This window comes from Bacillus rossius, chromosome 7 (assembly GCF_032445375.1).
Source record: "Bacillus rossius redtenbacheri isolate Brsri chromosome 7, Brsri_v3, whole genome shotgun sequence".
NCBI lineage: Eukaryota > Metazoa > Arthropoda > Insecta > Phasmatodea > Bacillidae > Bacillus > Bacillus rossius.
In genome coordinates, this window is record NC_086335.1 from 45126702 (window position 1) to 45143129 (window position 16428).

At 36.3% G+C, this 16428-nt stretch overlaps 1 protein-coding gene across 6 annotated transcripts in view; it reads left to right on the plus strand.

Annotated features, from left to right (window-relative positions):
- Nucleotides 1-226: 226 nt before the first annotated feature.
- The window catches only part of LOC134533943 (protein prune homolog 2), a 29917-nt gene continuing 13715 nt past the window's right edge, over nt 227-16428 (plus strand). For 3 of the 6 annotated variants that reach the window (XM_063371764.1, XM_063371768.1, XM_063371766.1), the window contains exons 1-6: nt 244-375; nt 884-977; nt 4365-4554; nt 6063-6152; nt 8533-8619; nt 10618-11382. In XM_063371764.1, the coding sequence (XP_063227834.1) occupies nt 350-375; nt 884-977; nt 4365-4554; nt 6063-6152; nt 8533-8619; nt 10618-11382 (1252 nt within the window). In that variant the 5' untranslated portion in view covers nt 244-349. Of the gene's footprint in view, nt 376-883; nt 978-4364; nt 4555-6062; nt 6153-8532; nt 8620-10617; nt 11383-16428 lie in introns of all 6 variants that reach the window. The other 3 variants (XM_063371769.1, XM_063371770.1, XM_063371765.1) reach the window with 2 other exon arrangements.

Below are 16428 nucleotides of genomic sequence, written 5' to 3' on the forward strand. Positions count from 1 at the left end.
AATAATATATAACCATCTTGCTGATATTTTATTACAAACCTATAGAACAAGGTTATTTTGTGAACAAATTTACGACTATTATTTAAGTACTCTTTAATGTATTATTTTAACTGGTTTTTTGGAACTGACACACGTAAGAAGCTCTTAAATTCATTTTGTATTAATCCAAATTACCTCTCATCGAAACATTTATAAATTGCACCGAAGGCGTCAAGGATAACACTGCACTTTTTATGATTTGGCCTCGTTTGGAATGTTTGCATATTTCATTAAAGTAATGAAACATCAGCATCTGATGTGGTATATATTTACGTGATATTATTTATGGCCCCGTGAATTTGTTATTCGAATGCTGAAGGGAAATAGTCAAATGAGGTATGACGTAGGTTGTGCAGTTGGTGAAATAAAATATTTTTAACAAATATTTTTAAACATGTTATTACCGGGTTATTTTTGACACTTGACTGTTTTCACCCAGACAAGGAAAAGGAAAAGAAAATATTTACTTCAAGATCACACATTTTATTTATTTTAATTCTTTTTTGGATAATTCAATTTGAGCTCATATCGATAAATTTAAAAACACCATATATTTATACATGTAGAAATAAATAGTCATGAAACTAAAACAATAATCCAGATAATATAGCTACCAAGTTCTTTTTGCAAGACTTCAGAATGTTTATATTGACAACCAGAAACAAAGTCAGTTATACAAGAAAGAAACCCCTAACCACTCCTTCCCTGTAGTAACTATGTTCCAAAATAATGCAGTACAGCTACATTCTGTATAGGTCCATATGCATTGGTCCTGATCCAGTGCATGTGTGTATACATATTTTACCTACAGTTACTTCTGAATTTCTGATTACTGGTTTTTCAGTGAAAACGGAGAACTCCTCAATGAAACTCCTTCCGAGTCGGAGAAGATGGATATAAGTGAAATATCAGATCATCCTTCACCAGAAAGTGACGAGGTGAGATTTCAGTTGGCTTATAATGTCAATAAGCACTGGAACTATGACAAGATGGTCAACTGAAACATGGCACTACAAATCTAGGGTGCCAGGTTGCTGTGAAACCTAACTTTTCCTTGCTGGGGAATAACTTCTGCCAAGATACCGAGATATAAATGTACAGCTGTTCTGAAAACTGAAAACATCAGCAAATTTTGTTGTTACAAAATCTTGTACAGAAATGACTGGGTGAAGAATCTCTCTTCCTCCTCCCTTCCTTCTACTAGTCATCTCCTCAGATCCCTTGCATCTCTTACCCAGAATAGTCCTTCCTTCATGCCATTCCAATCCCTCTGTGTCCTTCCAAGAAAAGAGTGCTTCCCTCTTTCCATTCGCCTTCGTTCCCTCTGGAGCCTCCACCCGTTATCTTTCCGTCCTCTATACCCACCTCTGTACACCCCTAGTCCCCAGCTGTCCCCAGCCACCCTCTCCCTTTATCACCTTATACAGTCTGACTAATGTTTCCACCCTTCTCCTCTCTGTAATGCTTCCCACCCCAATTCCTTAACCATTTCCGTTGAACTGTACATTTCTCCCTCTTGCCCTTTCCTCTCCTCCACATACCCATCCCCCACCTTGCTGCTCTACACTGGACCTTCTCCAATTCCGTTACCTCAGTCACTGGGTAGGGATCCCAGATCTCAGCCACATTCTCCATCATTGGCCTGACCAATGTGGAGTATGCCTTCTCCTTTACCCTCCTCCCTGCTCCCTCCCTGTGCTCCTCCCCTTACTCACCAAACGCTGAAACTGTTTTTCCCATCCCAAGTTATTTTTCAGTGTCACCCCGAATTACTTATAATTGTCAGCCTCCTTTATCACCTGTCCCTTCCAGCTATACACTTCCCTCGTGACCTTCATCTTTTCAACATTCAGCGACATCCCGTTATCTTCTGTCCATTGTTCCAGTCTGTTCATGTCACCTTGCAGATGTACCCCTTCCCCCACCACCTATTACACTATGCAATCATCCACAAACACACTCATCCCGGCCTTCATCCCATCTCTAATATCGTTCATTATAGTGAACAACAGGGGCCCCAACACACTCCCTTGCAGAACTCCTGACTTCACTTCCTCCACTTCAGACCTTTCCCCTCCCTCTCTCACAGACTGTCTTCTATCCCTCAGAGAGTCTCCTAACCAATTTACCACCCTCTCATCCTCTACCACCATCTCTACCTACTCCATTATCCTCTTGTGGTGTACCTTATTGAATGCCTTTACAAAGTCTATGGAATTGCATCTATCTGCTTCTCCCCGTCCACCACCTCCACCAGATCTTCCAGCAACCCTGCCATCTGTGATTCACACTGCTGCGCAAGGTGTGGTAAATAATCCAAATAAGTGGAAGACTGTAAGACCGGCTCCTAGATTTTGTGTCTCTGGTTCCTAAACTTTCAGAGATTCCGTAGAGACTTGTACTAAAGCCAGAAGGGCTTAGCGAAAGTGGTTCAGTAGTTGAAGAGATTTGAGTCGAGTTTGGCCGAAACCTGATTTCCATCAGGTTCGTGCCCAATTGCAAGAACAGTTCCAAGTTTCAAATGTCACTCATCTCTTGGTGCGGCAGCTAACTCATCACTTGCTGCCCCACACTATGATGTTGGTAGTGGCATTGTTACTTAAACTTTTCTAGTTTAGTGTAGCTCCTCCATTATAAACATTTGCAAAAACATATTGGACAAGTCATTTGATCCTTAATATTTTAGGAGACATAGTTAAATATAAAAGAAGACAGTTGGAGTCTTTCCCACATGCTTCCCTCACACACTGAAAAGCAGAGTGAAGTACAAATCCTTACATATGAGCATTGCAGCAGAAGTAAACAGTATGACTTTCATGTTTAATATTCTTTGCTTGAATTTAGGATAAATAACCAATTAAAGAAGTGTGTGCTGATTTTTTATTTCCCTTTTTCAGAATTTATTTTTCTATTAAAACTGTTGCCAAAATATGCTCTAATGCTTTGTTCCAAAAGGGTTCTTCACATAAACACCTAACAATTAATTGTCCATTGGAACCAAAACAAAAAGAGTTCTTGATGAAGAATATTGTCAATAAAATGTTACCAGGTACTTTCTATGATGAACTACCAGGGAACACAAGTTCCTGGGGGAGATTTCTGCATGTAAACTCGCATGAACACTTTGGGCCGAAAATGTAGACACTTTTGGTCATAAAAAATGTCCAAACAAAGCGGGTGTTAAGTTCTCAGCACTACATTTAAGAGCCGGTTTTACGACCTCCTGTTAAATCCAAAAGATAGCCAACCGACAGTTAAGCTAACCTCCTGTTAAAAAACAAATGGTGTTTTATGACTCATATTTAGCCGTAGGTTGGCTAACCGAGTCCTGATTTAGCATGTGGTGTAATATAGGATCTGTTGTTAAAAAAATAAACTAGAATTTGATTACAAAGCATAATGAACATTTTATATTTTCATTTTTATTTAATATTTTATATATATGACTTGTTTTAACAAAAGCATCAAAAAATTGGCTGAAGAACAAATATTATTTACACACACACACACACACACACACACATATATATATATATATACACACACATACATATATATGTGTTTATATATATGCATATACATGTATGTATTTATGTATATATATAATATGTATATGATGTATATGTGTGTGCCTCTTAAAATAATTCAGAGAAGTTTTACAGACTAAATGTAAAATATGTAATTTAAGTGTTAGTAGTGCGTACCTCTATGTGGTGTCCACCTTATATATACAGTGCCTGTATCCTTTTATTTTTGTTTATTATTGCTATGTTTGTTTTTAGTATCTCCCTTTATGAATTGTGGTGACTGAAAAAGTTGTTTAACTGAGAGTAGGCATGATAGAAATAAAAAAGAAATAAAATAATTAGTTATTTTTGATGTCCAATTAATATTATTGATTGAAGAAAATTACGGATGGGAAAATTTGGGGTTTGGAGGTGCAAAAGGTGGTTTTTAGGCATTTTTCTTTCCTAAATATTCTAATTATAGTTGGTAGCAATATATAATTTATTTTTTATAAAAAATATTTTCAGAGAACAAATTTGTAAAAACACAGTTCTCACATTACCACGATTGGACTAAATGCACCATGCGCAACATATGGGTTGTATCACATAAATCATATTTTTAATATAACTACGAAACTAAATATATTATTGGAGGGGACAAAATTGAAGACTTATTATTGGGGGGGGGGGGGGGGACGTGTCCCCCCCGTCCCCCCCGGTTGCGACGCCCATGCTCGACAGTATTCAACTGTGAAAGTGTGGATGCTTGCTGAAGCAGCTGCGAGACGAGCGAGCAGCGCGTGTGTGTGTCCGCAGAGCCCCGGCGAGGCGGTGGACAACCAGGCGTCGCAGGGCCGGGGGCTGGACAACGCCCCGGCCCCAGTCACGGCCCCCAGCGCGACAGGCACAGCCAGCACGGCCGGCCGGCAGCGGCTGGACTCGGCGCTCAGCCTGGAGGGGCTGGACCTGGAGCTGCCCCCGCTGGATGCCTACCAGGAGGAGTACGGTGCGTGGGGCGGCCGCCAGGCGCGTCAGCGTCATGGGAAATGAGGGAAGTCGGAATTGGTTTTCGGGGGAAAAGCCATTGGAAATTCCACCAGCGACAAATGATTTGAGGGGAATATGTGTCATGCTCCAGTTTGCCATCACCGAGGCTGAGAAAGCATTTCCTTTTGGACGTCCAGTCGCCGGTGACCAGAAGAAGCCCCTTCTCGACGGTGGCTGTCGTTTTTATCCTTCTGTCCGCGTCCGTGTTGATGTTCCGTGTTGTCCCCTTTCCTCTCGCAGCGGCGGTCGGCCTTCGGCGACCCGCGTCGCTGTTTCGCTGGCGGTGTTGAAATTGCTGACACCTCGTGTTTGACTCAGGGCGAGCCTCGAAGCCGCTTGCCAGAGTGCTCAGAGCGAGTCATAACAACACACTAGAAATTGGCATGTGCAATCTTCAGTTTAAACTAGGCCCAGCAAGTCTGAATTTTGATTGTTTCTTTCAGAAATTTTGCAAAATATTTTTTTAGTCAGGGAAATTTGTAATTTTGATCCTGGAAAAGTAAGGGAAATTTTATTTGAGATTTGTGCAGCCATCCTGTGAAACTTCACATTTAGAGGGATAGGAAATTTAAAAAGTACACAATAACGTACTAAAATATACACTAACAGTATTGTAAATGACTATATAAGTTATCATAATTGTAATGGAATTTAATTAATCTTTTGAGTAGAAAAACCATTTGTGGTTTCCAAGTAGTAAAAAATGCAGCACTGTAGCATCGCTGCACTAATGCTTGCCCGAGAGTGAGGAGTGGAGCCTTCGATAGTCCCCATCTAGTGCCCCACTCCTGATTGTTGAACTTTTCATTGCACTCTGATGAGTCATGGCCTCAACTCAGCCTACTGGCTGTGAAGATGTTGCACTTGAACTCCAGAGGTCCATCGCTCAGCGAGCCCGAGCCGCTAACACATGTGCTATGGGTTCATTCCATGTTATGTGACCCAGAAAATTTCAGATTTGTAATATTTGTTCCAACAAAGATATAAAGTGTCAAAATTAGGAATTTTTTTTTAATTTTCCGATTTTGAAAGCCACTAACTCTAAAGAAGCAAATCTCAAGTTTGGCATTTTCTTGTGAATACAGTGCATTAAGTTAGCTACACAGTACCACAAAAGTAATATTGAGAATGTCAAGTTATACAAACATTCTGCAACACTGTGCATTGTTTCATTATTGTGCCGTGTTTAATACATTCTTTCTTGGGTCTCATTTATTGTGGAGAATTGTTATGTACTTATTTTTTCAGTTTGACATTTATATTTTATTAAAAAAAACTTGTCATTATGATGATTTACAGCCATAGTTGTAACATACAAATGACTTGATAACCTGAATAAATTAGTGAAGGTTCCAGCGCAGTTAGAATGTCGATTTCTGAATGGAGTTCTTATTTGTGTTTTGATGGGGTTACCTTACAGAAACCACATTTCTAATTTATTGATTAAAGTCTTGTTTCACTTTGCAGTGGATTTCCCGAGCAGCCCGAAACACTTGAAAGAGTGTTTCGAAGCGAATGGTGTTGCCCTCCCGCTGGAGGGAGATTCAGGCACTGCTGGTGAGGGAATAATGAGTTTCATTAAACTGTGAAACTCTCGTTTCAGGAAAAATTAATTACATTTATGAAGGTCTAATGCTACACAAAAATTTTTCAGTTTTTCTGTGAACTTAGTTAATTGAAGGAATACCAGAGTAGAAAAATTAAATTGCATCAAAATTTCAGTTATAATGTCCAATAACCAAAATTTTTGGTTAGTCTGACCTACCCAGTAAATATTACAACAGACTAACTTTACAGATGTGGCATATTGTATTATATAGCTACAAATCCTTACATTCATGTTTTATTTTTCCAAGTGATTTTTTGGAATAGTTTTTAGTGTTTTTTTTTTTTCTTCATTTATATTATTCATTAAGCTTCCTTAATTTATTGTATTCAATAGTGTGGTCCCAATGTTCAGTGTAAAAGTGTTTTATTTTTATAATGTAGTGTAATAACACGAGTAAATTGCAAACCGGCCTAGTGCTGAATTTTGTTCGTGTATAAAATAAAATAAATAAATAAATAAATAGAAATTCTATTTGAACATAACGCGACTAAAAATAATTTCAAAGTAAGAAATAATTTTCTGTCATCAAATACTGCATTTTTTTCAGAACCATCCATCTGCCCTTACCAAAAGTTTACTCATCTTTACTAACTATATTGTAGTACACTGCAACGCTCATTCTTAAAAGTCAGAATTTTTTCTCATGTTTAATTGAAAAACAATATTGTTTCAAGTGGATTAAGAACAGCCTGGGAATGAACATGACCATGACAGGACACATGCCCGTCTAGGCTGACAGTGGCACCACTGCACAAAGAATGAGCGACAGAATAACCCCAGAAACCTAGCAAGGCTCAGAAATGGACATGAAAAAATATGTACATTTTTTCTTTGCCAAGTTTGTATACTGTATTTCAAGCCAATCATGTAGCTGCATTTGATTCGCATTTGTGTAACATGGTGATGCAAAATTTTCTCATAAATCAGGGAATGAATGTTTACAAATGATCACATCACTTAGTTTACAGTCAGAATAGAATTTTGTTTGAATGATACCCTCTTTGGTCTTGCTCTCAAGATCATTGCACCAGTTTAGACTTGGTTTACATTTTGTTATCTGGGATATGTTTGTACTTCTCTTGTTTAATTTTTTTTCAAAGTCTCGTATGCTTTTCTTTAATGACAAAATTTTTCTATAAAATGACAACATTAAAATGTAACTCATATGTTAGAACACAAAGGAAAAAAATTCCACAAAACTGGTAATGCCAGATCAAAGAATGTTAGCAGACTGATGTTGTAAAAACATTGTCAACAAGCCTTACTGTTTGTATCTTGAAAGAGTTATGTCTAGCCCGAGGTTAGATAAAAGAAACTGTTAGGAGATTAGGACATCTGGTAACAGAACATTTCCTGCTCGCTACCTGGCACTTGGCAGGGTACCGTAGACAAAGGAATGAATGTTTGTCTCAGAACTTCTCTCAAAGCTGTAAAAAATCTCCTTTCCACCTCTGAACTGACACAATTTTTTTACGTTGATTAAATAGAAAATTCAAGGGACCAGCAAATACATTCAAACTATTCAAACTGGCAGTTCTCATTTTCTCTAATGCTTCCCTTTCAGTTTTGTTCCAATACAAAAAAGCAAGCTTACTAGGACAAATACTGGATGACAAACCAACTATAGTAGATATATTCCTATTTGTATCAAGGAAAAATATATTATGTGTTTTAATAGAAAAATCAATCATAAGAATAAATATATTAAATAACTGGTGCATAAGGAATTAAATAGAAGATCAAAATTAAATGAACTAACTGTGATGTAGTGTTGATTCTTATCTGACTGTCCCAATATATATGAATTTACATAATTTTCTCAATAGAAACAGTTAATAGATATATAATTTAAAAAAGTGCAAATACTGACAATACTGTAGGAATTTCCAATCATTACAACCGTGCGTGTATTTGGGTAGTTGGAGCCCACTGCAGTCCTGGAGGGTATAGTCCAGGAATGTTAGGGGTTTCACCTTGGAATGAGAGATAGTCAGCCATAAACTTGTATAAACCTTTATTTTGACACCCTAAAACTTGTCTCAAAACCTACATATCGTAGGGTGTCCACGACTACAGATATTCCAAGGTCAAAGGTCAAAATTTTTTTTTTTTTTTTTTTTTTTTTTACACATTTATTGCAAATATCTCGTTTCCTAAATTATTTTATTTCTTGCCAACCGTTTATGATAACCTGAATGCACTCTAATCAAAACTCTAATGATTTGAGGTTTTATGGTTGTACTTACAGCTGCGTGAGGGAGGTTAGTTTCAGCAGTGTTGAGTTCAGTGGGTGCACTGTACGCAACTCAGTGAGCACTGTACATGCAGGTCGCAGCGAGGATGAGGATGAGGAGGACACCTCCATCTACCAGGCCGTGCTGTCTCCGGACTGTCGAGACGTGCGCCTGAGGAAAGGTCAGAGCGTGCACGGGGGCCTGTGCATGCTGCATAGTGCGTAGTTGTCGCATGTCCAGTTCCGGCAGTCATGTCACCCCCCCTCTCCTACACCAGTGTTTGTTCTCTGCCTTGCCTCCATTCAGAAACTCGGGGATTAGAGAATCGACCATGGTAGTCGTGAAGCTCACAGCTTGTCTTGGGAGCACTAGAGTGGTCCCTGTGTGCCTCTGCTTGAACCAATCGCTGTTACTGGATGATAGACAGACGTATAGTTTGATGTAATTGTGCACACTTGTTTGTTATGGCATACAATCACAAATAAGTAAAATTCAAAAATAGCCAGCCTTTCAAATGATTGATTAATGCATGAAAACAATGTGTGTTGAAGTTACGTACATAGTTTTTAGGGGTGTGCAAAGCCCATTTTTTTTTCAAAGTCGAAAACGAAGATCTAAATCTTTGCCGAAGACAGAGACTTAAAAATTTTGCCACATCAAAAAAAAAAGATGTAACTTTTGAGTCCTCACTTACGTGTCTCTCTCTGGTTGGGTAGTACAATTTTCTGAACATTACATTCTTTTCCTGTGTTGTAGAAAGGTAAAACTTACTGTGTAAGTAATAAAATTAAAAAGGTGAGACTAAACCAAATATATCAAGTAGTATATTTTCCATCTTTTTTTTTTATTTACTGATTTTATTACTGTCACCAGACTAACTAATGTTGTATCTATATTGATTTTGTTAAATATTGAGGCTGTGTGGGAATCTAGTTTTCAGTTCAAGAAATTATTATTTCCCAAGGGTATTGGCAATTAATTTAGTGGAATAAACATTGCCTACTAATTATGTATACTCAAGTTATTTCCTGAAATTTCCTACGTAATTTTAATGCTTTTGATTATTCAGCAAGCCATCCATCAACATGTGTTTCACACTGTTGAAACCAAAATCTTAATTCCTAACCATAAAAATATCTAAGTTTAGATGCAAATATGAAAATTTCATGCTCAGTTTCTAAGGAGGTAGATACACAAACTAGAATGTGTTGGGTAAAGAACAGCTTTAAAAATAAAGCATTGGCTGCAATTCATTTGCATCTGTACCTTCAGAATGGTAAAAAGTTTGGAGAGTGGGTTAAACAAAATGTACATTCAGAAGCTGTTACCGGCAATTTAAGATTATGTAGCTCTAATAATGATGATGATGATGATGATGATGATAAAAGTTTTTCATTTAATTGTTTATTTTGTTCTGTGCTTGTGTGTGCATGTGCACACAGACATTAGAGGTTGAAACTTTCAGAAATATATAGAATTTTAACACTTGTTTGCAAAAGAATCGGTGGGTTAGTTGTTGAATGTATGAGTGAATGATAGATATTGAGATCATTCATTAGACATGATGAGAGGTGATGAGATGTTAATGGAGCATTACTGGAATGAATGGTAAGGAAACAAGATTATCCTAAGAAAACCCATCATGTTACGGAAACATCTACCACATGTCCCACATACGACCCTGTTCCTTAGACCAGAAGTTTAATTTTTATAAACAATTAAAGCTCATACTAATTTGACAAGACATATATTTTTTGTTCACCAACAACCTTTCAAGTTCAGAAGACATTATCGATAGATTCCAAAGTATTACGTAGATAGGCAGCATATGGGTTTGTCCTAATCCTGTTGGTTGATTTTAGATGATTGTTATTTTCATTTAAAAACTAGGAAATTATTAATCAGTGTTACTGTTGTGACATTGATAGCTACTGGTTTGTGAAATATGGCAATATGTTAATATACTTATTTTTGCGTAAATACATACTTAAGTTTTTACTCTGTACTATTTAGTACCTATTTAATTTTGCTGTAATTATTTTTGGGAGTTATTATTGTACGTTGTTTGGTGTTAGTAAAATAAAATTTAACTTTTACAGAAATGTACAAATAAATAAACACTTGTTTGGAACTAAACAATCTTGTATGAATTATTCTTTTTTTTTAAATGTGCATGCAGAAAGGATTGGTGATGCATTGGAAACAACAAGAGATATCATTGAAGCGATCCTGGCTGAGGATGACAGCAACATTGAAGATGCCGATGGAACCCCTCGGAACGAAGGTTCAGGGACTGGCTTGGGGGCAGAATACATTTCCAGGCGGTTGGTGATGCCAAATTTACACGAGCTGTCTCTTTCTGACGTGTACAACTCTGATGGTAGGGGGCCCAATGTAAGGCGTGAGAGTACAGAGGCACCAGGCTTCACCACGCCTCCACCTGCCGACAAGACTGAAAGTGGTCGTCACGTCTTGGACGAAAATGGCGGATTCATCATGGAAAGTCATGATTCTAGTTTGTCCCGGCAACAGAATGGTAGCCATGTAATCAAAGGTTTATTTTTCGAAAGCCCATTGAGGAATATGGACTCGAGAAGAGTTCTGGCACCAGAGAGAGACCTGCTAGACAGCCCCAAAGAGGAGGAAGAATCTGAAAACCCATTCCGGGAACCTGCGAGGCAGCCGATGGTCGACAAAAAGGATGCGGTCTTGAATGACTGCGAAGAAGTTGGCAACAGTAAGACAGACGACTACGGTGTTCCAGTTCCGTCTCCCCGCACTAAGCCGGTTCCGAAGACTAGAACCGTCATGGCCGATGGGTCGGGGAACTCCTCTAGCCAAGAGCGAGGTCCCGTTCTCGTACTAGACCCCTCGAAACTAGATCTCAAACTGGCCAGGAGGACGCCACAGATTAGCGACGATGGTTCTGTGGAGAAACTGAAAGGTTGGTTGCAAGAGATCTTGTACTAATAAGTGATGACTAACAAGTTTAGTTTGACATTAACTAACAAGGTGTTGTTGGTTTTGATTAACATTCTGTGGGTATTGGTTGTTATTTTAGTCCTGAATTGTTTGTAATTCACTTATAATGGTTTAACTACTGTTTAATATTGGCCAATATTTGGTCTGGTCAAATACCAAAACTTTAATTGCTCTGATTCCAAGAGTCATGAGTGTGGCAGGAGATTAGGCTCAATAATTGTCACATAAGCACAAGGCCTCAGGCTGATATCACAATAACATAATGGGTGTGATATGTAAAGGATGCAGTTCAATAGAAAAATTTACTTTTTTTTATGTTGCTTAAAACAAAAAATAAGCAATTAAACTTCAATTGTTTATTGCCACTTCATATGTGCCATATATGAAAGCCATTGCCTATTAATGTTTTACATGGACTATTAATGTTTTAATGGACTCATTCAAGAGAAATGTCATGCAATTGCACCATATTATTTCGCTGTAAAAATGAATATAAGTATGTAAAAAAAAATAATACATGAAAAAATAGAAAAATAATCTTTTCAGTAAAAAATTCAGATAATTAATTCAGTACTCTCCCCTACCTTATATTTGTGTTTCAGTTATGATGGATGTCCTTGAAACTACTCTTGTATGTGCTGTTGCAGTGTGGGGTGGTATCACTGTGTTTGGTATAGTTGATTAACAGGGGCAAATAGCTGGAGGTTCGGTGCGTTCCACAATCCACATACTGCCGTTTTCAGCGCAATAGTAACCAATTCCAATCTCTAGTATGACCTGCGTACTCATCTTTATAATGACTTCCTAACCTGAAATTTCTTTTTGATGTCTGTTTGTATTTTATTGGACATTCTCTTGATACTCTCAGTTCTGGGAATATCGCAAAGGGCGTTAAAATTCTTGCAGTCAGAATATTTTTGCCGGTTTCAAAAGCTCTTGACGTTTCATTTAATATTCTGGTCACCTTCACTCCCAGTAACATACTAGACCACACAAAAAAAAAATATTACCTGCTGCCTTTACCAAAACAGGATAGTTACTTATTGTTTCATAAGGCTTGTTTTGAGCCTGCATACATACCCTTACTCTTTGCCCAAATTTTAATATTCTGCCCTCGCTGAAAAGTGGTCTGAAAAAGGAATTTCCAAAATGGGGGGAAAAAAAAAATTATAACGAAGTTTGTCATTTTTTTTTACAAATACATAAACCAATTGTTTTATAATAAATAAGGCTAAAACTTAGCTTTCAACTAGCTCTCAGTTTGACTTTAAAAACTCGCAGATAGTACATTGTGTTGTAGGGTTCATAGAGTTAAGAGTTTTATTAATTTTTTTTCACAATATGTTAATAGTTTAGTTGTCTCTTGCGTGGGCGTGGATCCCGGGGAGGCCAACCCCCCTCCCCCCTGTAATCAAGCTCCTCTCAAGGGGGCTTGCTTGGTTACAAAATCGTAACTGTAAAACAGGAATAATAAATGTAATCCTGCCCTTCCCCCCCTCCCCCAGGAATCCTACAGAATTGCACCCCTGCCTCTTGGAGTTACTACTAATGCTGAAAAATATCTGCTGTGGTAATGGTCCATCCCAATTGAATATGCATGCTCATTTTATAAGCAAGGAAAATTGTTAAGAACACTGCATACATATTCCATTATCAAATTGATTAGTATTATATCGATAAACCTTTTTTTGTAATCTGGGCCTTTGTAATTGTTAGTATTACAGTTGGAAGTTTTTAATTAATTTTGCTATATACTTGTACTAGTTTATTTCATAAGTTTGTTGGTATTTGTAAGTATTAGTTCAACATGACTGCTAGTGTTCCTCCATGAACTCAACTCTGCATTACAAAATGTTGTGAGATTGATTTTGTTATGTACATATTATTTGTGAGTATGCTTAAGTATAATTCCTATATAATTTCTTGAGTCTGTAAAGTATAACGATATATCTGGTAGTGCTCTGGATTAAATCAAGCAATGAAATGTTTTACAAGAATCCATTAAATCCTAGTTATCAAAATCTTTGCATAAATAATTTTATGTTAGGTTTTGAACACTATTGGTACTACATAATTGAAAAATTCTGTAGTGTATTTTCAGCTTGTACAAAGTATTTTTTTTTTTAATATGTTTTGGTAGAATAAAGGAAGGAAAAAGTAGTACAAATAATACCAATTATAAATTTTCAATGTCAAAATTTGTAGAGATTATTTGTATGATGTGAGTCTTTACAAAGTAAACCAGGGCTGTATCCGAATACTGGTCTAATGGATCCCTTAGCTAAGGGATCCACTAAAAGTGCATCGTAGTGGACGCAGCCATCTTTGTGTTGAATCCGAATTCTCACAAGGGATGCCGATGCATCCCTTCACGCATCCACTAATTCGAGATTTCTAGGGATGCGACACTCGCATCCACTAACGCGTCCCTACATCCATTAGCTTCGGAATCGGGTTTTATTTTGTTTGTGTATAATATTACTTCAGATTTTCAGCATAATATTTGTTTAAAACATTATAAGCGAAAGTGATAACTTAAACAGAGACAAATGAAGACGTTAATAAATATAATAAAAATACGAATTTAAACTTAAAGGTTAATTCAAAACTCATAAGTATTTTTAAAGTTTACAATTTATAAAATGTATTTTATTTGGATCGCTAACATGTATAACATACACGTTACATTATTTTTTAATTGGTAGGTATTTATTATTTACGTTTTGCTGAATATTCGTAGATATCCCTAGACAAAATGGCTGCGTGAACATTAGTACGACTGACAGTCAACAGGTGGTGCTAGCAGTAAAAGTATTCGGATACTATCCATCCATTAGAAATGCGTCCTCTACATTGTGGCTGCATTTGCTAAGGGATGTAGGGATGTGTGTGCTAAGGACGCATCCCTATGTATTCGGATACAGCCCTGGTTAGTCTTGATGGTTAAAATATACTGGTTACAATGAACAGTAACTCTTTCCTCTGTCAACTTGAGACTATTGCTACTTTTTAAGTCTTCAACTACTTAGAGCTTTTTTTCCTTCATATCTCTATGTTGCAGTTTTTGTATCAATGGTTATTTGTAATAAAATACCTACTATTTTTTTTTGTAGTAAATTATTTTCATAAATATTACATTATATAGTAGGACCTTCTTTTGTAACTTCCCTAATATTTATTTTTCTGTGTCCCCAAATACAGTACTGTATTTATGAATAAAATTTCCCTGTTATTCCACTTTCTTTTGGCGTACAATATATTTTGTTAGACCCTTGTGTATAAAAAAGTTATTTTTTTTTTGTAGTTTTAAATTTTTCTTAAAATGCAGAATTTTGATATAGTTTAGATTGCTTGGGTATTCCTGCTTGTGAGAAGAAAAACATTTTCCTTGCTTTTGAAGTAATGTTTCTTAGTCCTTCACTCAGTAGTAAAGAATAATTTCAACCAAAGGGTGCAACATAAGGGTGCATGTTTACAAGTAGGTACAAATTTGTCCTTATTAAAATATGTTAGAGCTAAATATATCAAAATATTCCTAAGGTTCTGTTTTAATGCCGGTATGTATACAAAAATTTTATTTTGATCAAATGTTACCGGAGTGTGACATTAGTAATAGTTTTTGTTTCAAATTCTACAGGCAATGTCCCTGTTAAAATTAAACTTCCATTTAGGTTCCTCAAAAGCTTTAACATCGCAAATGAGATGATAATGAAGTTAAATTCCCTGCAAGGACAGTGTTAAATTTTTGGTGGTTTCTTGCTCAAACTCAGTTGGAGAAGTTTTAACTGCATCTCTTCGCTTGGGGATTTTCAGGATCAATTTGGGGAGTTTCATTAATATACACTGGATGTGAGAAGCTGCCATGCGGAAACTTGTTCAAAGGTTTGAGAGGATAAGTTGAAAATTTATTTAGCTTCAGCTCCTTGCTGCTTGTTTGCAAAAACCCATTGACAGTGAATTCTTAGCATGGCTAACATATTTATGTAGGTAGTTGTAAGATATCTACCTACAGAAGAGAGCCAAGATGGTACACACCATACATAAGCAAAACAAGGACAAAAGTTAAGTAAAAAATACAAACCAGGAAATACATAGACAAAACAATAAAAGGACAAAAAGACATACAACATAAGTTAAATGTTTAAGATAATATGAAATTCACAGATAATTATTCAACAGTGTACAATGACGGATAGGTACTGAACAGTAAAATAGGATTGAAAACAGATACCATTAGGTTTGAAAGAAAAATAAAAGATACAACATTTCAAACTATGAATACAAGAAATATATAAATAAATTGATTTATAATTAGTTTTTTATATTTAATTTTATATTTTTTTGTACTTAACATATAAACTTTTTAATGTTAAAATTTATGATTAATATCTAAAGTATTTTATTATAAGTATGTAAGGAATGTACATTGACTTCTTTTTCTAATAATGGATAAATACTATCAAGTGCGTTAAAATTATTTACTAATCTGTAGAAGATATTATTTTTACTTATAAAATACAATAAAGGATGATTGTCTTTTAAATGTAGGAACTTTGATACCAGTATTTTCAACTAAATAATTGCAAACTAATTTGTGTTTCAATCAGTCGCTTACAAACTTTGCATCTAACCTCCATTTTGCATTTAACCTGTTTTCACCAGTAGTTCATCTTAGCGATGTGTTAATACACAGTAACATAAGAAAGAACACCTTATTTGCACTCTTCTCTCTCCCTGGATACACCTTTGTTCCTGAGAAACAGAAGTTGACAGTTCATCTGGAGCATGCCTGTGACATTCAGGAGAATAATCTCTTGAGTGAAACTTAATCCTGCTTGACAAAAATTTGTTTCATTTTTAAAAGTTGCTCTTGACTGAAATATTTTTAACTTAATTGAAACCCAGTCAGCTTAGTGTTGCCTAACTAAAAATGATCTCTGATCTTATGTTGCTTTGTAACTTTTTTTTTTTTTTTTAACCCATTGAGTTTTTGGTATACTAAAGTTAA